The sequence below is a fragment of the Molothrus aeneus genome, chromosome 1 (genome assembly GCF_037042795.1).
Source record: "Molothrus aeneus isolate 106 chromosome 1, BPBGC_Maene_1.0, whole genome shotgun sequence".
In the NCBI taxonomy this organism is placed as follows: Eukaryota; Metazoa; Chordata; class Aves; order Passeriformes; family Icteridae; genus Molothrus; species Molothrus aeneus.
The window spans coordinates 19,323,046-19,349,185 of NC_089646.1; the positions used below are offsets into that span (position 1 = coordinate 19,323,046).

The 26,140-nt window shown below is 37.5% G+C and overlaps 2 protein-coding genes across 7 annotated transcripts in view; both read left to right on the plus strand.

The window, feature by feature from the left end:
- Nucleotides 1-26,140, plus strand: part of LOC136558113 (LIM zinc-binding domain-containing Nebulette) — a 244,577-nt gene that overhangs the window by 161,579 nt on the left and 56,858 nt on the right. The gene's annotated exons all lie outside the window — the stretch shown is intronic.
- The window catches only part of LOC136558088 (nebulette-like), a 96,767-nt gene that overhangs the window by 52,502 nt on the left and 18,125 nt on the right, over nucleotides 1-26,140 (plus strand). For all 5 annotated transcript variants that reach the window (XM_066552390.1, XM_066552381.1, XM_066552408.1 and 2 more), the window contains 6 exons: nucleotides 632-742; nucleotides 7,053-7,163; nucleotides 14,790-14,891; nucleotides 16,501-16,602; nucleotides 23,285-23,392; nucleotides 24,942-25,046. In XM_066552390.1, the coding sequence (XP_066408487.1) occupies nucleotides 632-742; nucleotides 7,053-7,163; nucleotides 14,790-14,891; nucleotides 16,501-16,602; nucleotides 23,285-23,392; nucleotides 24,942-25,046 (639 nt within the window). The remainder of the gene's footprint in view (nucleotides 1-631; nucleotides 743-7,052; nucleotides 7,164-14,789; nucleotides 14,892-16,500; nucleotides 16,603-23,284; nucleotides 23,393-24,941; nucleotides 25,047-26,140) is intronic.

The window sequence follows — 26,140 nt, forward strand, 5'->3', positions numbered from 1 at the left end:
CAGTGTTGCCATTACTGTTTTGTGAACTTGGAAGACTTAGAACTGAAGCAAAAGCCTCACACATTTTTAGCTATTGTTCTGGTACCTCTTGCAAAACCCCTTTGTGAGGAACTGCCAATACTGAATACTGGAGGAAACACAAGATAAATAAAATGTAATTTAAAAATGAGACTGTAATATGAACAGATGAAACAGAAATGATGACAGGCAAACTTCAGTATTCCTCCCCTTTCTAGCTACATTTAGTTGCTGCTACTTATTAGTTGGTAAAATATTTATGGTTCGCCTCCCATTTGCTCCCATTGTTCAGGACTCTGTAAAAGAGAAAGAAGAAAAGTAATTTTTGGATTTGAAAATGATCTGAGAAAGGATAGAACAAACTGCCTTGCTTATTTTATTTTGTATTTCCATTAAAATTATTGAATTTAATCAGGAGATATTTTGCATTGCTTTGTGAATTAGGCATATCCCTATAAAGTATTATTAAAGATGTTTTTGCTAGAAAGTTAGTGACAGTTAATGAAATTTTTCCATTTCTGTTCTCTGCCATTTTACTTACTAGAAAAAAATAAGTAGTATGTTTACTGTATCTTCATTTTTGCATTTTATGTCGCCTTTTTCTGCCCTCTAGGTGAAATATAAAGGAGCTGCTAAGAAAGACCTTTCCAACCCTCTCTATCAGCAGATGCCAGCCACAATTGACAGTGTATTTGCGAAAGAATTAATGCACCTTCAGAGCAAGGTACAACTTTAGAATTGCAAAAATGATTTTTTGATTAACTGTGTGTCAGAATAAGTACACTTTAAACAAAATACTTGAAAGGACACTTGATTGTCTGCTTGATTTATTTGGGTGAGCTTATCATCCAGAGTTTATCACCATAACTTCTTAAATTCAAAAACTGCACATTTTTAAAATGTTGACAATTTTACTTGCGTTTATTAAATATGCATTTAAAAGTTGGTAGTGCATTCATTGATGCAGTGAAATCAGTGAATACAATAAGGAATTATTGAAATTAGTGACATTGCATGGTCCTTATAGAATGGGTGACTCTTATATAACTTTTCCCTGTTGGGTGTTGTATTAACATATATTAAATGTAATATAAAATATTTGATGCTGAAGGCAAGAGAAAAGAAAACTGCTTTAATGACTTCTAAAGGCACTTAGTGGTAGCAGCAAATGTATTTCTGATGATCTGCATACTACTACTTACAACAAATTTTATACAATTAAAATATGAAATCAAGTATATTGAATATGGTATAAAGCTTGTGAACAACCAGCAAAATAGTAAATTCTGGTTCAGTTGCCTTCAAGGACTTAAAAATATAATACCCTAAGAGTAGGCAGGTGACCCTTCACTTCCACTGACCTCAGTGGAATTATGAATGTTAAGCACGTGTAATATGAACGAGACTCCAGATTTTCATTGTTACTCATGAGAATTACATCGAATAGATGGTCATGGCTTTCTGTCCACCAAGCATTTCCATGGTTTTCTTGTTTTTGCTTTCTCCTCTCTTAAAGATTTCAACTACATATGGTTTAAAACAGCCAGTGCATGAAGGGAACACCCTTCTAAATCCATAATATTGATTGTATCTCAATATGCATTCTTGTAATGCAGTGACACTTTTTCAGACAAAGGAAAATATTAATAAAAAAAGAATGGACTAAAATTTCAGGACAGCTTGTGGAAAAATGTTTTGACATAAAACATTATGTTAATCAAGGCTATATTAAGCAAATACAATAACACATATTTTAGTTTTCAGAATTTGAAAAGGAACATATATACACAAGTTAAAGCACCACAGTAGCTGAAATGACATTAATGTGACATTTCATTGTAAAGTGAGTGATTAGAGGAATTATAGTAAAAAAAAAAAAGGGAATTAAACTTGTATAACATTTTTAAGACATTAGCTTGACTTATAAAACGTTAGTTAACTATTTTGCCACAGATTTACTCCCAAATTCATTCCAAATTATTACATTCTACATTTGTTTACCCAAATGAGATTAATTAACATTGGTGATGTGGCAGAAAAGATAAATAACTGAAACTAAAAATGAATCCATTGATTCACAAAAAAACCCTTTTAAGGAAAAGACTGACATTTTTATTTGGTAGTTTTTGAAGGCTTTCTTCAATCATCCAGCAGTTCTAGAGAAAAAAAATATGCATATAGGCTGAGTTATATTTAAGCAGAATTTTTTCCCACAAAATTCATACTATCCCCTTAGGAGTAGATGCATTATAAATCATAATATACCATAAAACTTAAAGATACGCTGACACATTTTTCCAACTTGTGGTTTACTGCTGCAATGGACCTGAATTTAATGCTACTTTGAGAGAGCTCTCAGGGGATTTTCTAGTGAAAAGTCTTCTCCACAGTATTCAAATCTAATCCATATTGTGCCTATCATTGCAGTACCTAAGTAGCTAATACAAGGATTTCAGATTTCATCTGGGTCAGGATATGGCAGAGGGGGTTTCTGCTGCATCTGTCTAGCTGGGACTGTGAATTTACAGGTCATCACTTCAGGAGGAGGCTATAGATATTCCATAGGAAGGAGAGAGAACAGCACCAGCTGCCTTTTGCTCCAGCTCTGCTCCAAAAAGGCTGTGCAAACACAGAATTGCAGTCTGTTTCTGAGTTGTAGTAAACTGATTTAAAAATAGTTCTGATTTACCGAGAGGTGGAAAATATGAGTGTGTGTCCTCCCTACCCACACTAGAACAAATTTACACCTTTGACTCCCTTTTCATGCTTCTTGGATGCAATGCTGGACTGGAATGCTTTTGTGGGCAGATCAAGCAGGACTCTCCTTGCTCTGTGGTGCCGTGTTCTTGGCAGGATCCACAGCCTCACATGCCAAGCAGGTGCATTGGGAGTAGAGGGTCATGGTGGGGAAGAAAGAGAGCCCCTGACCTTCCCCAGAGCTGGCTGCTGGCACAGGCTGGGTGCCTCTGGCAGAGGATCTTCTTACACAGGTGCGTCCCCTGGGCTCTCCCCTGATGCAAAGTTTGCTCCTGAAATGGTGCTGCTGCTGCCCAGCAGCCCTGTCTTCAGCCTACCTATATCCAGCCCAGTTTAGTAATTTGACACACAGTTTCAAATCATACACATGATTTAGGAACTTGGAGGAAACTAGGGGAAATATCCTGTTTTTCTTAAGGAGTTATACCCCCCCTACAGCTGCCCTCCACTGTCCTCTCCAGAGCCAACAGGCTGCCACAGCACCATTGACCATGTTGGCATTGTTTAACTCTTGTGGCAATTGTCAGTGACCTTAGCAGAGCCAGGATCTCCTCCTTCAGGGGTCCTGCCATGCAGTGTCAGCACTGACATAAGGATCTTGCTGTAATGGAGAGAATAGCACCCTGACACATGTGGTTCTCTTCCTGTGGAGCCTCTTCCCCATACTGGCTGTATTGAATCATACTCAATTCTGTCTTCAAGATACTCAGGAACGCCTGAAACAAGACTTCCTGCTGGCTTTTGCATGAAACCCATGTTTACTCTTTTGTGTTTTTTGTACAACTGGCATGAGGAAGGAAATAAATACCTATAGAGAATGACATATATCCCAATGCTGTTTATGGGAAAAATGTTTCAGGAAATGAAAAAAAAATCACAGTCCCACATACTTGGGTGGCTTTTTTAATTTAAATTTTAATTTTTCCTCCTCACAGAAAATTTGACTGTGGCCTTCTAAATGCCTTTCTTGAGAGTGAGCAGCCAGATTTCCCCCCTCTCTCACTTTTATCATAGCTGTCCCCAGGGAAAGCTAAAAAGAGGAGGAAGCCCCTGTCATCACTGAATAACTTCACTCTCCTTACCAGCCTACAAAGCTCTCATCAATTTCCCTGCTTTTCACAGTGAGAAAATAAATTTGATGCGAGCAGTCTAGGTAGGGAGCCTTCATTTTGATTTTTCTGAAAGGAAATGGAAAATTTTGGAGAAATTGCAATATTCCTATGGAAAATATTGCTGAAGAAAAATTTGTGATCATTGCTAGCTCTGTGCTAAATCTTTTTCTTGTCTGAAGATCAGTATGCTGTATACTTGCTTATGTAAAACAATATTTTTCTTAATAAGGTGTCACAAACAATGATAAAGGTATTTAAAATTGCTTGGGGGAAACAATGGTGAAAAAAAATAAGCACTTCATCACTTTTTTCATCACTTCATTTTTGCCATAAGAAGTGATTGCAGTGTTTTTCTTCTTATCTAAAAGGGATAATCTTAAGCAAACTGAAGGCAGTTTAATTTTCTACTTTGTACAGGGCAATATCTCAAAGAGTCAATATTGAACAGTATTTCCTGTTTCTTTATAAAGGTGATGAGCCAAGAGAATCTTAAGCAACGTTTTCAACTTCCAGAAGAAGTTTCAGAGGGGTTTTTTGTACTACAATAAAAATTTTGTTGTTTATTGCATAATTTCCAATCATATTACACATTATCAAATTGTTTTATGTAATTTTTAAGGGTTTTTTTATGGTAGGAAATGTCATATTCAATATTTCCTCTCTTTTATGGTGGCAGTATTAGTCTTCTGGACTTCTGTAGTTCTGTTTTACACAATTACATTGGATAATCTAATTCTCTATATGGAGATTAAAGTGATGTTTTTGGTGTTCTTCAGCATTTCCTTTTATGAAATCCTACTTTGTGGATTTTAAGTTCAGAGCACATCTGACTGACTATAAATGGAAATAAAAATAAAAATGTAATAGTGTTTAATGTATGCCAAAACAGGGGGCCAGTCAGAGCTGGGTTAAAGGAACACAAACCCTTCCTTAATGCAGCTTCCTATTGACACATTGGTGTAAAAGAGAGAAGAAAAATAAAAAATGAGTACTTACAAATTGATTCAATCTGAAGTCATACCTACTTAAATAATTGCCTTGTATTTCTCAAGTTAATAAATGGCACCACTAAAGGGTAAAGGTTATGTCAGTGACCTATGATGCTTGATCTCTGTGTAGAGTAGTTTCATATGTAGATTTGATTAAGGAAGTTCAGTCTAGCTAAAACTTGAAAATCAGCATGAGTTTAGAAATAAATGTATGCATACTAACCTATAAAATAATGTTATTAAGAGTATTGATGAAATAATGATAAATATTTTTTCATGCTTACTTGGAAGCAATTTACAAATCTGGGAATAGTTCTGCACTAAACTGTCCCAAACTAAACTAGACAGCCATTGAACCCCTCCTAGCCTAGGACTGCAACAAGACTACTTCTGTGAGTTAATGAAAATAGTGGGAAAAGATAGGAAGAACAGATGCCAAAGCAAGTGAAATATTGCTACATTAAGCTAAAGAAATGGTCATCCTTTCCCAAGACAGCAGATACTCGTAATTTCTGCTAAATTTCTCATGCTGAGAGTTGATGTGTTACTGTGTTTTCATAACTTGGTTACATAGCCCATTCACCAAGGGAAAAATAGAGCTGTTGAACCAGCAAAATGGCAATGTAATAAAATATCTGTAAATTAGTAGATTTTGGAAGTAACCGTATGGGTCTTCTGTTCATAATGGCTGTTCTGTCCCCATAATTAAGTGGGGGACATCTTGAAAGTGACAGTGTAAGCAAGGAGAAATAGCAAAAGAGTTTTTGTGGCATATATTTGTATAGTAATTCCGCTTTTGTGGGGAATCATTTGTTAGTGGAGCTTCAGTTGTGTTAAAGATTATGTGCTTTTCCATTTGCAAGATGTGACCAGTGTAGGCAAGTTACAGACTTTTTGTTTCACTGTCAGTTGTGCTTGTTCCTGCAGAGGGCTGATTGTGTTAGATTGGATAAGGAGGTGGCACATTTTAAGGTTCCTGATTTGATACTTTTGTTCACATAGTAGCAGTGACAAAATACCCTTCCCCCCTTCTTGTCTTAATGTCTCAGCCTGTATATCATTTTGTAATCTGAGATAGTCAGGGCAGATACTAACATACTGCTTTGGGCACAATACTCTGTAACTCAGATGAAATCTTGCTTTAAACAAAACCAGATACAGCATTTTCTCACAATTCCAGTGTCCTGTCCTGAAAGAGTCTGAATCTCTGTAGTTGAGAGTTTCCGTCTCAAAACTTTCACAGTATTCTTTTATTGCTACCATGGGTTTTTGTGTCAATCCTCCTCCTCCTAATCAGCTTTCCATCTTATTTAATACTTGCTGTTTTCTTATGGATTATTTTAATGCTCGCTCATGAGAGCTATTAGAGAATGAATTTTCTTAATGCTTGCTACTTTTTAGGCATCGAAACCTGGTGAATTTTCCTTAATATAAGTCTAAGAGCTTCTGACAAGGATAAGTGTAAGATCAGCTTTTCAGGCAGTTGTAGTGTGTGAGAGTGTGTGTGCAAGTATAACACAGTACAGTGAAAGATGGATGAATGCCCAACAGTGAGTTCCCTTCCTATTATAAAAGTAAAGGTGTTTATAAATTCACAATTCAATTCCATTTTCATTTACTATGATGACAATTGAATGTAAATATTATTTTTCTTTGTGAACCTGGGGCTAAGTCAAAATGCATATTGTGCTGGTTGCTTCCCAACAGTGGAAGAAATAGAACTGTGGGCAATGGGTTTATAATAAACAGTAAAACTGTTTGTTTATGACAACTGCATAAAATATTTTTTTCTCTGAAAATGGAGAATAATTATATAGCTGATTGCTTCAAGTGTGTTTAAAAAAACAAGGTGGCTTTTGATTATGTTTTCCTTGGGCTGTCTTCTCACCTTGTTAAGCTTAATTTTCTGTTTGTGTATTACTATTTCTTTCCCCTGTCTATTCATGCATCTGTTTCAATAACGTATGCAGAGAAATCTCACTGCTGACTATGCCTCACATGTCTCTGTTTTGGGTGGAAGCTGCTCTCATTTCAGTGTTCTGGACCCATGAAGGGGTTAAATTATTTATTAAGTTTCTTCCTGAATACAGGTAGACTACGCCACTAGGTTTAACCTAGCTCATGTTATTATACCTGCTCTTCTCAGGTCACAAAAGTATAATGTTGCTCTTTTCAGGTTCTCTATAAACAAAAACATGATGCTGAGAAAGGATTTTCAGACTATGCGCGTATGAGGGAGCCTCCAGATGTTAAACATGCCATGGAAGTCAGTAAACACCAGAGTGATGTAAGTACTCTCCCATCTGAAATGAGTGTGCTTGTTTTGGGTAGATACATCTGTTACAGCTTACTGAAGTGAAATGGGCATGGAACATTTCCATATTTCCTTAGTTGCTATTTTTCATAAATTATTTGCTCTGAAGTCATTTAGGACATGGTGTGTGTATAATATGTGATATGAGTAACAGTATGTGAATTTTATTCTGAGTGCAGTGGAAAAGGATAGTTACTGTTTATCAATAATAACTAAGTGCTATCACTTTGAAATAAAATTGCAGGCACAGGTTTTCTGAACTCACTACTTTAGAAGTGCATAAAGTTCTTTGTTTAAATGTACACCAGTGTTTTTTCAGTGTCTTCATCTGCCGGTACTTGAGTAGTTCTTCAGGGGTGCTGTGTAGAGGAGGCAAGTGAGCTGTTTCTGCCCTGCTCTTGCACTCTTTTATGCATATGAATAAGTTTGTTCCTATCTTCTGAATATGTATCGAGTGAATTTTCCAAAGAATTTAATAGACTAGTAAATGATTTTTTTTAAAGAATTTGAGCTGTAGTGTTCAGTTTGATGCCTGCTCTGGTTTATACCATTTGACCAAAGTATTTATTCTTGTAGTTTTATTTAGATAACTTACAAATAAATAGGAGTACTTAGCAGTATTTTGAAAGTTGATTGCTATTTTTTTCAGCTGCTTGTTAGCTTCCTGAAGTTCTGAAGGTTTTCACAATATCAAATAATGGTATTTATATTTCTTATTACAATCAGGCCACATTTGATTTCATGGTCAAGCTAGCAAATACTAGCTCAATGCATCATTGCTTGGGGCAGAAATGCTGCCCTGATTAGTCTTGAATGATACAAACCCAACTTTGAAGAAAAATTTATGTTAGTTTTAAGTTTTGTAAAAACTTGTGAAAAAAACAAATTTTAGGAGAAGATTGGTTAAAATAGTGGTGCCATTTTAAGTGGTACACAAAGCTTGTAAGAAGAGCTGATGTGTAACCTTAAAAGTTATGATCCAGTTCCATTCTTGTTTAGGTAACCAAATCAATTGAGGCAGGCATGTCATTTTACAACACTTTTTTGTTAGATAAATGGGATATTTGTTTGCTGCTAACAATGTAGAAAACATAGCTTTGGTGTTCATTTTAAATTATCTTATATTTACCCCATCTTCTCCTACTTACAGTGCAACAAACACTCTAAGGTTATGTGGGCTGAAAACTAAATGTCAGCGCTAAGATGTATGTCTGTGTGCAGAATCTTGACAGCTGGCTGCTGATTAAAAGGCTGCTGGAAAACTTCAGGGAAGCATTATGTTTGAAGAATAATTTTTTCTTCTGCTGGGAAATACCTGCAATGGAATTCCCAGCAGTAATTTGCAACCTGCCTTGATTACAGAATTCCCTCTTCCTGTCAAACACTGTCCATTTCTGCTGTTGGAAGCATCAGGGTGTCATGCTGACAGAGCCTAGAGCTGGGAATGTGAATGCCTTTCCCCAGAAGCAAGAGGTTTTTTATTTACCTAGCAGTAGGAATGATGGTGAACTGCTAGGAAAGGAAATAATGCTGGAAAGAGAGATGTGAATCCCTCTCAGAGAAGGGACTAGGAGGAATATGAGACAAGTTCCTGTAGCAAATTCATCATACTTTGAGGGTTAGTATGCTAGTGCAAAACCTATTCCCCTTCTACAGCTGTATATCACCTGCTAATAGAATTAAGGAGAGCAGGTTACAGATGTGAGGATAAATGAAATGCAGTTGTTTCATCTTTCACCCTTAAAACAAGCAAAAAAAAAAGAAAAGGAAATGAAGGAAGATATGGGAGGGAAGGATGTTTTGATAAATGAGAACTTTTAACAGCATGTTAGAAATAATGAAAAAATATGAGGGAAATTATTTTCAGCCTGAGCAAACTTCAAAAAATCAAATAAGTCATCCAAATGCAACAGAAAACTCTAACCAGTTAATGTGTTTAAGAACAGATTCTTTCTGGTTGCTCATGAGTAGCTGCAGTGCAATGGACAAATGTCTATCACACATAAGGGAGCAAGTTATGTAAATCTGGTTATTGCTCAGCAGAAGCACACATCTCTTGTGGGTAATATTTGGGCATCATGGTGAATAGCTGAGGATTTCTTCTTTTGTAAGTACAGGTTTAATTAAGAACCACGTGAGTTTTCATCTCAGAGTCAGAACATGGAACAGTGAGCATCCCAAATATGGAGCATTTGTCTTTCCAAACTATTTCAGGGTATCTGTGTAATCACAGCTTTGAAAGTGCAGAGAAAAAGAAGGGAAACTACTGGGCAGGTAGAAGGACAAAGCTCTTTTATCCACCATTCGGCGCAGTTTACCTGTGGGAGCAGAATGCATGTTTACCTACAATGCTCTGCCAACTCAATTCAACCTTTACATGGAGGGTTTGCATCTAAGAGGATTAGGATGTGTTTAAGACTATTTACTCAGCCTTTAAATAAAGCTGACATTTATACTCAACTCTGTGAAATGTCCAATTTCCTTTAAAAATTAAAACTGTATTCAGCTCACCATGCATTTGTGCTGACATTTTGAAACTGTCAAGTGCTGTAGGCCTTCACACCACTTTGAATATCATTATCATGCTGGGCATGTTTATAGGCATCATTAATATGTTTGGGCAGAAACTGGGTAACAGGGAAATACTGTAAAAACTCCTGAACAATGTGATAATGTCTAATAAAATAATTTTTCTCTTTTTCATACTTAGTCTGAAGAAAATTGCTCTCAAATGAACACGAGTAACTTTTCTAATGACAGGAAATATACTTTAAAAAGAATTGAAATACTACATAATGCTTGAAGCCAAGCATGTTTATCCAAACCAGAGTACTTTTCTCTATAAATTGTGTTTGTGTTTTGTGAAGTGAATGTTAATGTTAATGATGTGACTTTGGCACACAAAGTCATTTTCAGAAAAGTGAAGTAGGGACCATCAGCCTACTTTGTGCTGAGCTGATCAGTTAACACATCTGGAAGTTTCCAAACTTGGGACCAAAACTAAGTGCTGGTCTTAAAACAGTGTCATGTCACATTTTTGCTTTATGTGTATCTGAGTACCATGTGAATGGAAGGATGTAGTTGAATGGTGAAATGACATGACAACTACATTTCTAAAGCAAAGAAACCATTTGCTGTGTTGGGTCCCTGTGGAAGCTGCACACAGCATTTGATGAAGGTACTCAAAGCTGTGCATCATGATTTTATCTGTTCCATGACCTGGTCTATCACTGGGCATTTTGAATAGGAAAACAATGTTAATATTTGTACAGCAGTTTAAATGTTCTGCCTTGTTAAAATGACTGATTCTCCTCACAACACTAATGGTATGAAATAAGGATGTGATCTTCTGATTTTACAAATAAGGAAACTGCAGTACACTCATCTATGGACATTTAAAAGGCAGTTTGCACATCTGATTTTTTGCACATCTTTTCTCTTCTGCTTATCTACAAAGAGTGCTTTTTTAGAAATATTAGTTGACAGCTGGGCAAACTTCTGATGTGTATATATACACTTTCCACTCTACATGAGATCAGTAATGATAATTTTTATGTTTCACTCACCATCTAAATTTGAATATTTAAGATGTCTATATTGTCTTAGGAGTAAGTTGTTTTTCATTTTCAGGGTATAGTGCAGTCACAGTCCACACACCCAAAAAAGTACATTCTTTCTGATAAAACCAAATCAGCAGATCTTAAAGTGGATGTGCTTAAAAACCATCAGTAACATACCCAAATGTTAATGTTTGTTTTGGGGCAGATCATGGTAAATTCAGGCTTCTTCTGTCTCTCTGTTCAGTATCTGTGTTAGAAAAATCACCATTCACTGACAAACTTTCTGCTGACAGTGGTTGTCAACAGCAGGTCCCCCTGGACCACTTCCAACTGGTGCTGAAAATGATGTTTACTCCTGGTGTAATTGGGACCAATCAATTTTAAGGCCCATTACTGGAAAGGATGACTGCATCAATCTGTAATGGGCCAGAAATGTGTTTGTCTCTTTTACACAAGCCGGAAAACAGTTTTCAACATCATTTGAGCAGGAATTGGAAGAGCTGTTGCCAATGATGATTGTCACCAGCTAGTCATTTTCTTAGTGTTGATGGACCCTAAAGTGTAGATGAGAGGAAAGAGGGCAGAGACACAGCTGACAGGCCATTAGTTAGTGGCCTTAACAGCTCTTAGAAAATGCTAATCAGGGACAAACAGTAAGAGACAAATTCTTGTGCAGACAGGTGTGCCCAATTTCTTGCTGAATCCTTAAGAAGGCAAAATGTGTTCATAGCTGCTTGTGCATATTTGAGTAATTTATTATGTATTGTTTGGACGAGTTTGGTGTTGGAATAAATGAGAAGATAAAAGATTTCAAGAAAGGTTTGAATCTCTTAAACCCAGGTTTGCTTGGCTCACTATGTAAAAGTTTCTGTTTGTTGATTGACAGTCTGAGAAGTTTTGCAGCATTGTCAGAAATCTGTTTACTTTATGGCACTGAAGTGCATTTCACTGGTATTCATGTAAGGTGAAGCATCTTGCAGACCCTGCTGGAGTAACTAGATCAGCATGTTTATCCTCAGTAGTGGACCTTATGCATTTTATAAGAGCTATTAAAATCAGTCTAGTAATTATGAGCAGGCCCTGAATATTCTCCATGCTTTGCAAAAACCAGTTGCAATTCACATTTGAGTATGTGTGTATGTAATCACATTTGGGATTAAAGATGAGAAATGATTTTGTTCAAATTATTGCTGCACAATAATATTCAACAATGTAACCACTTTTTATTGTAATTTCAAACTGGGTTGAAACCCACTTTAAATTTAGTTAGTATCTGTAATTTACTGTTTTCAACTTCAAAACTCAAGATGGTACATTTTTTTTTCCTTCTTAGTTGCTCCTTCTTCCTTGCTTGCATTTCCCACTGGTTGGCCGTAACTCTCCATTTGGTCTTTCACTGCTGCTCTAAAATTGTTATCTCAATTACTTTTCCTATGCAAGAGTCAGCTGGAACAATTTTTTTGTATACTGTGGTCCTCGTGAAGTGGAGCAATTCTTGAGCCTTTGCTGATTTTTTGGTAAAGCCTGAGTGACCCTTTGAAGTGAAGATTGAGTAAGGACATTGTGTAATGCCTGGAAATTCCGGTCAGGGCATGAGCCTCTTGGCTGAACCAGCTCAGGACAAAAGATGGCTCCTTCTCTGGGAGTTTCTTTTCTTTTTGTTGTTTTTCCCCCCTCATGGGCTTCTTCACTTTCCATCTTCTGAGGCCCATGGGTGCACACACCAAGCTGGTTGCTTTGCCCTGTCTACATCTGTTCCCCTCTCTCTCAGAATAGCTCTGGTTTTACTGTTCTAACATAGCACTATTAAAAAAAAATCACTAGATGGAACAGAATAGCAGCTGTGTAATAGAGGCCAGCAGAGTGTCCCAATGGGAGAGGGTCAGCATCCAGGGATTGAGGTTATTCAGGAAATGGGAAACATATTTTTTCTTTCTTTGGCCTACCTCTGACAAACTACTGTTCTGCTGCATAACATTTTTATTCTCACTGGAGTATGACAAGCTGCAGAATGGAGCAAATATATATTGCAGACATTTGTAAAATGCTAGATGACTTTCCCTCAGACATAAGTAATAGGTATACTGGTTTAGGTGCAGGAAGAATAATAATTCACTCAGGGAAAGATATAGCAATTGGCCTTGCATCTAATATAATTGGAAATGGTGAAATATAAAGGACTGTCACTGTCTTATTTCTCCCCCCCCCCCTTCCTTTCCCCGAAATTAACCACAATCCATTATTTCATGTACTATATGATCATGTCATTTGGGAGCAATAAGTGACCACATTTCCTCAACTTTATCACCACTGTTCTTGATTCTCTGATGTTAAATTCACTGCATTCCTAATTTCTATTTTGAGCACATATGCTGGCCCTTAATTTGCAATTTACATGGATCATAGGGTGCTATTCAGAAACCTGTTTCTGCTGCCTTTGTGGTTTTCACCTCACCTCATGTGGTCATTAGGATGAACAGCATATAATTAACTAAATTCATGTAAAGTCCTGAATTGCAAATGCTCCTCTCTACTAGTTTCTTAAAAATTAGAGAAAATATAAACATAACTAAAACAAAAGTTCCAGTGGTTTACACCAGCTGGAAGAATAAACTTTTATTTTGTATGTATGTGATAATTTGGGCTGAATGATCAAACCTATTTATTTGTTTCTTTTATTAGTGATTACACTTGTGTGTCACGGCAGATTAAAAATTATAAGATCTATTTGTGGGCAGGCAGCCAACAGTGAAGCCTGTTTAGCTTGTCTGCTTAGCTGAAGCCATATGGATGCAAAATTACTTTCCTGTTGCATGTAAAATATTTGCCGAAAAGTGAATTTTTTTCCTTTTCTTTTTGCAATACCATTTCTATGAAGTATATTTGTCACTGACTACTGCAGTTTATGAGTTTGTTGTATTGTACCCAGAGTGAAACTTTGCATTGGAAGTAGGAGCAGAGGTTATAATAAGAAACTTCAAGCTGAGAACTTTCTTGCTGGTGAAATACTATCTTGAGAGGTTGATTAACTTTGTGAAGCAACAAAAGAAAATCTAAAAGATTTCTCAGTAAAGGATGAAATATTCTTTTACTTCCTATTTCCTCTAAACTTTATTTTATGTTCTCCAACTTCTGCCTGAAACTTCAATTTGTCAGACACTTTAGAATACCAGGGACAGAATGTCATTAAGAATAATTCAGTAAGACAGCCCTTGGAAATTGGCTTAGATTGGCACATGTGCTAGAGCAGGAAAAAGTTGACAAACCTTGAGGAGGGAAAAGCAGGATACCTTATGGAGCTCTATAATGTCCCTGAGGTCTATGCTGCTCCCGTGATCGCTTTGCTAAATGGAGAATGTTTGGACTCTCCTATCTGTGGTTGAGCCTTCTGGCCAAAGGTTTCTGAGCCCATTCATTATGGTAGTGGCTTTGCACAAACAGAAAGAGTCAGTTGTGTGCTCAACATGCTGGAACTCTCAGCCTTCTTGTTCCCATGATTGTGCAAAGGAGCAAGTAAGTGGTGTTGTGGGGATGCTGAGGTGGAGTTGTATCATTGAATTCCATACGAGCTACATGGCTGTCTAGTACTGACAAAGAAACTCCCTATGACAGAATTACAGTTTCTCTTCACTGTAGCTGCAATCTGCTAAACTGCAGTACTCAGTATCAGAGGAGGAGCTAATTTAGATTAAAAATGGGTACAACATAGTAAAAAAACTCGTATACTCTTAAAAGTCCTGTAAAATTTTATGGTAAAACCTAATATTTGTGTCTTTGCAATGCTTTTAATTTTCCACTGTGCTTCTAAGCAAAGCCAGTTTTCTTTTTCAAATTGTATTTTATACTTCTGAATTTCTTCCTTACCGTTTTGCCTTGTGTGTGGTCTTACCTTACAATCCCTGTCAAGCAGAACTCTATTGGAATAAATTAGGTGGAGTTCTCTTTAGTTTGATGTCTGATTTGACCAGTCATTCAAAGCTTATATGTAGACTTCAAACTTTATTGTTTATTTTAAACAAAACTGTATTTTCTTTGACAGGTATCTTATAAGAAGGATGTGCAAGATACTCATAGGTACACTGAAGTGCTGAACAGACCAGACATAATGAAGGCAACTGAGATAACAAAGATAATAAGTGATGTATGTTCTCCTTTTACTCTCTTTCTATTTTTTAGACATGTAATTTTTTTTCCCCAATTTTGATCAGATTTTTTTAGAATGCTACTGGAATTCTCAAATGTTTTGAACAGAAAATGTGCACCCCCAAATCTGCTAGGGAGATTCGATTAAATGAAACCAAACATAACCAAAACAAACCAGTCTTGCCTGGCAGGCTAGAAAGCTATGGGTTTCTCCTTTTTAGATGTTGACAGTATGATCTTTGAAATTATTGGTAATTGATGTAAGGACAACATGAAAATTGTTAAAGTTGGTTTTGTTTCATCTTTATTTGTGATAATCATTCTCGAGATAAGTCATGTGCTTGTATGCTATACTGCCCTTCAGAAGACATCCCAAACCTTTTTTTGCCTTGGTATGAGAGAAACTGGCATCCCAGGATACCCCTTCCTTTTGCCATCTCATCCAGCAGTGACAGGAAAATGTAATTCCCTGCTGTCCTTCCAAGAGCTGTTCGGATGCTGCTTCTTTCATAGGGGCTCTCCTCCCTGAACTCCCCTCTCAAATTCTTTGCCCTTCCACTGTGACCTCGGCTAACAGACAGGTGAAGGAGCAGTTTAAGAAGCAGCAGTGTGTGATGCAGTTGAGTATTCTATTGTAGACAAGGCAAACAATATATATACTTAAAGCCCTGAGTCAAGTTTTTAAGTAGTTAATTAAATGTGAGACTGACTAGACACATTTGGAGAGACAGATTTAAGAGATTGAAATTCACCTTTCAATATTCAAGATTTTTTGAAAACCAAGAACTTCTACTAAGTGTTCTACAGCATTCAAATTTACTAATTGCTGTTCAAATGCTCTTAGAATTAGAGTGGCTTTGGAACTTTTATTTCTTCCAGTCTATTCTTACAATGTGTCCTTGCTGATTCACAGTGCTTGAGTAATGCAAGAAGCCTGTTTTAGGCAATGGGTAATTTAGGTTGTGGCATTGCAAAGCACCCATTGTTGATTCATCTGTGTTTCTTTCCGATACATTGTGGGGAAAAATTGCAGCAGTTTGCATGGCAGGCAGTTCAGCTGGAGAGATCAGGTAACATTAACCTTGCGGGACTAATTCAGCTCTGTGACACCAGCACAGTCTCACTGACATCCAGCGAGACCGCAGTGCAAAAACTGAGAGCGGAATTTGACCTCACAGTTCAAAAAAGTTGCCCCTCAGACTAGTTTTATTTCAAGACTACTTTCAGCTGCTGCAAATCATCTTGGGTTAACTGTAGACCCTGTCATAAGAAATGCTGAGCCACTGTGACTCATTCTGCCTTGATCGGGAGGACAGTATTTCTCTGGCTTAAGCTGTGCATTTGGTTAAAATTGAATTCTGTGAATGCTGCACATTGTGTTTTACAATTAATAAATATTATATTGTTAAGGAGCTGAACCCTGAGAAGGCCTTTACTCAGAGCTGATTAGAACAGTAGTCAACTCAGACCACTATGTGAGACTTTTTCTACTAGCTTTAATGCTTAAAAGGTAGTAGAAATTTTATCATTTCTCTTGATAAAACAAACCCAAACAATTTATTCGTGATTCATATCCCCCTCCCCCCCCTTTTTTTTTTATTTTTAAGGCAAAGTACAAGAAAGGAAGGGGAGAGCTGAATAAGGAGTCTGCTGTGCTTGGAAGACCTGATTTTGAACATGCTAAAGGAGTTTCAAAACTTTTAAGCCAAGTAAGATTCTCCATAATTTTACAATGATTTAATCCAAATATCTCATTCCTAGTAATGCAGAGAAATACTTAGATTTTCAGGTGATTATCTCTAATGGCCTTGAAGATTATGTTCTCAAACTTTTCATTTAGCATTGCAGTGACTGGTAAATTTTGGATTCTTAGGAAACAAAATACACATTTTGAAGCAAAAATACGATGAACTTTGACTATAACTTGTCTCTTATGGAGATGGTGTATATTTATACAGATTTTCTAGGATTTCTAAAATATTAACTGTATGTAATTTAGAGGCAAATTTTGCTCCTCATTCAGTTTGAGTGGAACCTTACCCTGTGATTAATCCCACTGAAGTAACTGAGGTCTTTTGTGTAGCTGCTTGCTAATGTGAGTAATGGGATCTGAATTTGGCCTGACATGTAAACCACCCGCCTTCCTTCCCCCTGAAACTGAACCTTTTATGTACTACTGTTATATATTAACCTCAAAAAAAAGTCCTTAACTAAAAAGAAATCTGAAATAGAAATATTCCCTCTTCCTCTTAGTAGTTTTCTACTCATAAGATGTACACGTAAGATCTCTACTACAGATCATCCTGACATTGTGAGAAAGATTTTTCACTGCTGATCTGTTTTTTGGATTTTTTTTCTTCCCCACCTCCTTTTTTTTTGTCTGAAGTAGTTCTTTAACAGTGCCTTGCATAATCCTTGCTAGTAATCCTGTCCAGCTACCCTTGGAGCTTTTGAAAACCCAGGAACTGTCCTCCTGTAAGAGGAGGATAGTGCCCTTTGATTGAAGAAGGCTGTGTCAGCCTTCTCAGAGCCAAAAAACCTCTCAAGTGTAAATAGTGTATATTCTAGGACAGACTCAATATCAGTGATATGTAAAAAATACCTGTGATTTGGCCAGATACTAAATGTCTTCCCTAGAACTAGCATAAAATGAGGATAATGTGTCATAGAGAATAAGCTGAAAAACAGTGCAGTGTCTGCAGGAGGTAGAGCTCCTTTTGCTGTTATCCTTAGATACCTGCTGCATTCACACCATTATAAACTTTGAAGCATTACTCAAGGAGAAAAAGAAGGAAATAAATATTTTTTATTGCTTTGTTGGTGATGTGCCCAGAATCAAAATGAGTTTGTGTTTTTCAAATAGATTTCTGTCTTCTATTTTATAGTGGATCATATTCTCATTTCTCTGCTGATGGGCAAGTCTGCTAAGAGATTATTTTGTGTTTAGCATTGTGCAGGCTTGGAAGTCAGCCTGTACTTTCTAGCAAGAGCCACTGTGATGCTGCTCAGACCTGAGTATCACATACAGGAAATGGGACTGTCATTTAGCAAACATGTTCAATGGTTTTTAAAAGGGTCCATATCCAAATTTAGTGTGTAATGTCCTTTATATCTACTCAATGGCTGCCTACACACTCCTGTCCTTGCAGCTCACTCCTTTGAGCTTGCAGCTGCCTGTTTTTGCCAATGAGACCAGGCTGTAACCCTTTCCAATAGCCCTCTCCATCTTCCCAAGCCTGGTACCCGTGAGATTGTGGCCAACAATCACAAGTGAAAAATAACAGCTGGATCATGAGATCCTGCAGGCTGCTGAGCCAGCTACGTGGAAGGCTTCATCAATGCACTCTTTATCTCGTTTTTATTAGATGTGCTTTTTATCTTGGACAATGCAAGCTGCATCTGCAAATGCTTTATAATAGGGCCTCTTCACTGCCAGGAACTGGGATGGCAGCAGTTCTACTTGACATCTTCTGTGGAAGGCAGCATTCACTGTGCAATTTTAACTTCTTTAGAGAGTCCAAATAGTGCAGAAGGTGTGACAGGAAAGGAGAAGGTGACAAAATCTTTCTTATATTTGGTTTATTTGTAAAGAAGATTCTTATTAAACCTTGGTGGTCCGAACTCTGTAGTCACTGGCCCTGGATCCAAGTTTTGGGATCCTTTCTTGCATTGTCCTCTCCTCAGTCTAAGCTGCTGTGGCTGCTTTGCAATGTGTGTGATGGGGACTGTGCTTTCAGAAGAGGGGGCAGCACCTCAGCCTGACGCTGGAGGGTGGAGGGTGCAAATGCTGGGCAGCTCTCAGCAGCAGGGAGGTGCACTCAGCAATTCCCCCATGTCCTCTGAAGGGAAGGCAGTGGCCACGAATTGTCTAATGTTCTTATTTATTATTTGAATAATTATAACACTTCGACACGCTAATCATAAATCAAGACCACAGAAAAATGAAGATGACCCCTGTGTCCAAAGAGCTGGGTGGTGGGGCAGAATGAGGAATGCACCTGTGCTAGAGGAGAGAAAGAGATCTAAATACGGGTCAGTCATTTCAGTCCTCTTCATGCAAGGATCATGAAACAGGCTTGTAACGCTTACAAGATTTAAAAAGAGTAAAGTTAATGATCTCTTTATTGTCTCCAGACTTTCTGGCTTTTAGAGTTTCCATTTGTTTCTCAGAAAATGGGAAGATCATAAACTTTTTGTGTTGAAAGTTGATAATCTCCCTTAATTGCATGAATCTATAAGCTGCGACATGCAGAGAAATATTAGTTATTTGACCCTCACAGTAAATTTGCAAAGTTGACAATTCTGATGGATGTAATGGGAAGAGAAGATGATAACATGTTTTAATGTGGTGCATATGGGTAGGTAATTTAGGGAGTATAGAGAACAGGAGCAAGAAGAGGTCAGGCAGTGTGGGTGTAACGAAGGGAGAAAGCAATCAAGGCAAGCAGGAAAGCAAACAAAGCGGAGAAAATAGTGTTAATGTTTGACTGGCACTCAAGACTCTACAGAAATCACTGTTTTCTCTCTCTCTCCTTTCTTTCCTTTTTATTTTTTATTTAACAAAGCTTTTGACAACAACAGCAGCAAAAATAATAGCTCCCAGAACTAGTATATTTACCCACAGCATGTGGTAACTCTTTTCTGTTGATTTTAAATGAAATTTAAAACAGAAACTGTGTTAGCCCTTGTGAAAACATGGAGCTTGTCAATTTGCCAAGTGTGCATTGTATAATTTGGGCTATTTTTTTCTATTTTTTAATTAAAACAAGCTCTTGTTCCTGCCCTCTTTATGTTTTTAATGTGTTTTATTAGCTTTTTCAAAGAGATGCTGATATGAAGTATTCCTCTTATGGTGTTTAGTAACTGGTTTTAAGATAAATAATTTTGGATATTCATATTTGTTGCTGAATCTGGTGCTTATTGTTTTAAGGATAAAACTGTTAGGGGTAGAATGTTTTTCAAAATGCACCTTCTCTGAGATTTTTCAGTAACAACCCGAAGAGCCTAGGATTTTCTCAGTCTTTCTTTGCTTTAAACTCTGCTCGTGCTTTTAGCAATGAATGTTTCAATTTTGTTCTTTGTTTATGCTACATTTCCTTCAATATATATGTGCTCTGACAGGTTTTTTCCTTTTTTAAAGATGGTTTCATATGGTCATGAGGAAATGCTTTAGCTGCAAGTGTCTGCTTCATCATGGGATCCTAGTGGTTGAATGATTCAATTTTTGTAGTTTCTTTGTAAATCTGAACAGTGGGTGATGTCATCCACTTCTGAAACTGAACACTCCCTGTGTGAACAGCTTTGAACTACAGATTTGATTTAGGAATGTTGCTGCTAAGCTTCAAAAGACACTGCTCTGTCCAGCTGCAATTCTGACTTTTATAGGTTTTGGGCAAGGCTGATGAGAAGTTTGTTTATCCAGGCCTTATTTAATTCCAGTTTGGTTTTTCAGGGATGTTGTTGTGATAAAAGCCTGCAGAGTCTGCTCTTTCTTAAAGAGTCTTTAGAGAGCAACCTCCACGCATTTCTTTTAAATTAACCCCCACCATATAATCTCTAAAAAAAAATAAACAAACTTAAGACTTTAATGAGGATGGTAAACAAGTAACTGTCCTTTTAAGCCCTCATTAAAGTAAAGCTTTTGGTTAATGATGAAATTTGTAGGTAAGTGTCCACTAACAAACTGTCAATTCTACTCCCACTTGTTTGCTCTTCCACCATATTATAGCCTTGCAAAGACCTCCCCCTTTCAGATGGTTTAGAAATCATATGAGGTATTTTTCTTCCTTGTTTTTATTCAGAACTCTTTCTCTCAGGCATGTTTCCTCTCTTTAAACTGCATTTACCCTGTTCAAAAGGATGATGAATTCTGCGTGGTTTCCTTCACCATGACTCATCCATGGGCTTGCTCTTCTTTCTTCACTCTCTCCCACCCCACGCTTCCTTTGAAAAGGGAGAAAGAACCAGAAAAATGGTAATAAAAGAGAAAGTGTACATCTACATAGCTGTCAATGCAACAAATCCCCTATGGCAGGTCAGTTTAATGGCTGCTGAAGTGCTCTGGAGACACTGCCAGGGTTGTCTGATCTTACTGCTGTGCTCCACTTTGCCCAGAGTGACCCGTGTGATGGGGAGGGGAGCAAAGGCAATGAGCTGAGCAGCCAGGGCAGGCAGCTGGGCCTGGGGCTGTAAGACAGCCCTACTGCAACCAGAACATTTACACTCACCTTGGCTGGGGGGTTCCTTTAGTTTTGAAACCCTCCTGGACATCAGGATATGGGGCCCTGTGACGACTGGGTTCACTGGTCCCCCCTCTGTCCTTCAGTGGCAGCAGTGTGATCTGAAGTGACTCTGAAGAGGGTCTGCTACTAGAACCTCTAGCTTGAAATGTACTGCTAAAAAATTTTTAATGAAATGATGCCAAAATTTTTAATGGCATGAAATGAAGATGGAAGATGGCAAGCCAGTTGTGAGGAGAGGTCCCTTTGGCACCAATGCTTTCCCACCTAACAGGAATTTCAATACCATGTTGTGCATTTGGTCTGTGTGCACTGTTTGTGGCATTTATTGGCCAGGAGAAGGCAGCCTGTAGTAGCTGGATGTTTAAAGTCTTACGCTTGGTGTTGTTGTGATGTGGCTAGAGGAGTAAAAGACAGTTTTGCTCACCCAGCTGTCTTGATCTCTGGCTTTTTGAATGGCGTATTACAGCACTGCCTGATTTTCATTAGAAGGCGAATTTTGGATACACCTTTTAAGAGAGAAAAGCACTCTGATTTATTCCTTCACTGCTCATACAGAGCATGGATTTGCCTTTGTCTTTGTATTCAGATATATGCTTTTGCACTTGATCCAATGCCAAGGCAAATATCAAACAATATAAACCAGATGAATATACCAGAAGGCAATAGATACTCTCTTCTTCTGTTAGTGTGAAAGATTATGAAGTTCATAATGTGTTCAGATAAAGTTTCTCTTTAAAAGTAACAATGTTTTAGAATTTCCTTACTTCTAAAAATTAACTAGGTGCTGGAATAGTAATATAGTGCTTGAACATATGTGGCTGGTTCCTGTTTGTGTAACTTAGTTTTGGTTTCTTGTTATCCTGATTATCTTTACCCACAATGTCCACTATTTCATTAATGAGGTTGCATAAGCTGAATCATGTTGAGGGTCTTTTGAGGCAAGGAAGAACTGAAAAGGGAAAAAAACCCTCTTCCCACAACTAAGGCTGAGAAAAAAAATTGAAGATTGTTTGAGGTGGCTTAACCACTTTATCAGACATTCATGTGGGAATAGAGAAAAAAGGAGTAGGGAAGAATCCATGTATTTATTTAGTGCAGAGCGTGGTAAATTATAATGGATGTTGCATAGGCTCAGATATCAGGTGTCTGCCTAAAATTCATGAAAGCAGCATAATTCAGACTGAACTTTATTCTCCTCCGTTATGCCCAGCTGTTGGAAAGAAGCAGACATGTGTGCAGAGTCTCCAGATGTTTGATGATCGCTCACAAAGGAAGCAAAGAAGGGAGATAGTGATTTGTTCAATTTCATATTTTCAGACTCTGAATGCAGTTTTTCAGCATGTTTTATGGAATTTTTGTGACTTATTTACCTTTACTGCCACTGTCTCCATATTTCTGTATTGCTTATTTCCTCTTACAAGTATTGTCATTCCCCCTTTTTCTTTGAGTGAGAAGAAAAAGATGATGAAGGTGATGGCAGGCAGTCATTTAATTATGCTTTCCAGCACTGTAATGAGGTGGGCATTATCCCCAAGAAAGGACTGTACTACAGAGGGATTCCTCAGTGTCCTCTGGGAAATTTCTGGCAGAATTAAAAATAGACTGGCAGTACTCGTGGCAGTCTAACATAGTGGGAGTGACATGTGGGCCTGGTGGTGGAAGTTTGATTCTGACTTCCCACTTTCAAGCAGTTGAAAAATTTACAAGTGATTTGTTTTACAAATGTTAGAATTTATTCACCTTAGAATTTTTTATTTGATTAAAACGACAATTTTGGTGTTCATTATGAATCAACTGATTCTTTATTTGACTACTGCTAGTCAATTTGACTATTGCTAGTCAAAGAGTTCTGTTTTATTTGATTACTCATGTGAGTCCTATGGTCTTGTTTCTGTTTTCTTTTTATACATCCCTCAGCGCCAGTAATCACATATGACAATCTTAAAATTTTAGTAAACATCAGATATATAAAACTTAATTTGAAACCAACACAAGACTGTCACAGGTGTGGGTAAACTAAGTTTCTTTAAACTTTGTTTAAAGATTTATAAATAAAGTAATTGCATTTAATAAGCTTCTTTGTAGTCTGAATTCTCTGCCTTCTTTAAGTGCTACATTTTAACATTAGACATATTTGTTCTTGTGAAAGGTAAAATACAAAGAGAAGTTCAGTAAGGAAATGAAGAGTCACCATTACAATCCTCTTGACAGTGCTTCCTTCAAGCAAGCACAGATTGCATCCTCCTTGGCAAGTGATGTAAGTTAATTTGCTTTGTATTTTATGTGCATTTACATCCTGAATAATCAAACATTTGTTCACAGGTAGAATTTATTTTTTTCGTCCTATGAATTCCTCTGAGTTACAATGTCTGCTATACAGTGTGTAGCAGGTACAGCATGTTACCAATTTCTTCCTCTGCTTCTGACTGAGGGCCTGAAGAGTTTTTCATAACCATTTTAGATGAGATTTGTCTCGCTTAATTTTGTGTGTCAAAAGATGCGACCTCTTACTCTGAGCTAATTGCCTTGTACTTGGTCCCTTTTTATTCAGGAAAGAAATAAACATGTCTAGAGGTCAATTCTTCTCACCTGTTAGAAGTGCCTGTCTTTAGAGGAGCAAAGTACTGTCATCTCTCCAATGGTTATAGAAGGAGGTTACATGAGCAGTTCAGATTTGGATGTCTGTCTTTTAGACTTCATTCTTCTGGTTGATCTTCTCAATGGTATTACAAAATACAGCAGTCACTAGCTTCAGCAATGGGTGGCTGCTGCTGGAGGCAGACTGGAGAAAACATCTATATTGAGTGATAATGCTCTTGGGATGATATATTTAAAAGTATGTTTAATGCTAAAAACGCCATCTCTTCGTTGAGGCTGTGATCCCAGACAGCCAAAAGAGAAGCCTTCATTCTGTAGTCCAGCATTTCTGAAGTGTGAGGGGTACTATGCAATGGGAACAGTAAAGACTGGCTCTGGGAAGCCTACAGAAGATGATGTAATTATTTCTAAAATCTAAATGTGTGGTAAAAAAAATCAGTTGAAGCAGTTATTATTATAAGAAATGGGCAAATTGAAGTGAGGAACATGATACATGTGGGGAAATGACTAAAGGTATTAGCTGAAAAGATTTCTCATCCAAGATAGGTAAGGTAGCTTTTCTTCCTGTAAAGTTGGGCATACAGGTCTTCAGGTCTACAGGTTTTCCATTCTCAGAAGAATGGAAAGTCCTACTGTAGGCTGATGGGAGGTTACTTTCTGCTGCTTCATTAAATAATTATCTTTTGCCTTAGGTCACCATATTGCTTATATTTTCTGCAAGCAATCTATATTGGATAAAATATCCAGGAGCACTTCCCTTTAGCTGCTGTATATCAAACTTCTAAATTGGATGGTGTGATTCCTGAAGCTAGGGAAAAAGAATAAGAATTAAAGGTGTTTAAAATGAATAGACCCAAAGTCTTGAGGAAGATACTCTTGATTTAAGTAGGGGGTGGGAAGGGAGGGGAGAGGAAAAAAGAAGAAAATTAATTCTAGCATGAAAAGTGATACAAAGTGTGATTTTGTTGAAAGTGTCCTTGTTTGGAGGAAAAGTTTGAGTAGTTCCTAAGTACTTACTCGGCAGAATGAGTCCTATATTGGTCTTTCCTTTTCTTTGAAATAATAGTAGATGACCACCATCTAGTGGCTGGGAGAGATTGTTCAGGCAAGCACTTAATGTTTTGTCTTTCTGAATGGTCATACTGTAATAAAGAACTGTGAATTATTTTATTAATCTTCAGTTTGCATGACCTGAATTTTCTTTCCAGGTGAACTACAAGAAAGATTTGGAAAGCCTACATGATCCAGCATCTGATCTACCAAACCTGCTGCATTTAAACCATGCTTTAAATATCAGCAAAACACAGAGTGATGTAAGTTGCCTTTTTAAGAATGACCTGAAAAATAAATCTAGTAAGGAATGTGCTATGTATAGTCATGGTAGGAGACTCATTTTTGATCTCAAATGTAGTGGGAAATAGTGTTGTAACTGTAGTAGATGAGAGGTGTAGTGAAGAAAAACAGGTTTTTATGAAGACATATTTCAATTAGAACAGATAATATATACTGTGGAAGAATCACACAGACTTCAGATGTTGAGTGGTTCTTTTCATATATCTGAAACATTGACTGTTTTCCTCTTTGTTCTAAGACCTAAGATTCTTCTTTCCTTGCAAATCTCATTTTGTCTAAGATCTTGCTTTCATCTGCAAGTCTCTGAACAGAAGTGACCATTGTGCTAGTTTCATATTTGGACATTTTTCATGAATGGCCTCTGGAGTCTTAGCTTACTTTTGGGCTTCTCTGGCTAAGCTTTTTTCTCCTCTTAACTGTCTGACTCTTTCTGACTCTTCCTGCACTGGGTCAGATAAATAGGCACATGCTCCATTCTGCCACGTAGAAAGACATGGCCCTTGATGGGGCTGGTGGTCTGCTATATGATCGTGGTGGGGGTTGAAGTAGGAGGAAGAGCTAGGAAACTCTTGGCTCCTGTGCCATGATGAAGGTTCTTTCCCACTCCAAGAGCACCTATGCTGCATGTCTGTTAGCTGGGCAGCTGCATTTGTCATCTTTACTCCAGAAAGCACAGCAGGCCAGCAGAACTACTGCAGAGAGGTATGAGTGGATGGTGTTGGGAAGGAAGGAAGGAAGGTTGCTCTATGGTCGGCAGGAGTTGAGTGTTTCATAGACAACTCTCATGAGTAGGAGCACGCTGGGTCATCTTTTGAGTCAGTGCCTGCTTATGTCTAAAATAATCAAAACAATCCATCTATATTTGATTTTTGTGTTGGTTTTTTTTTGAGAATTGAAGCTTTTTTTTGTCTGTCTTTCTCTGTGAAGGTAGCACTGACTATCCCCTTTTGTATGAGTAATAAATGAGTTGGAGTCTTTTCTTCCTGAATTCTTCATGCACTTTTTGGCCCAAATCTAGTTTCCTTCTAGCGTATGGTAAGATTGGCAGTCCTTT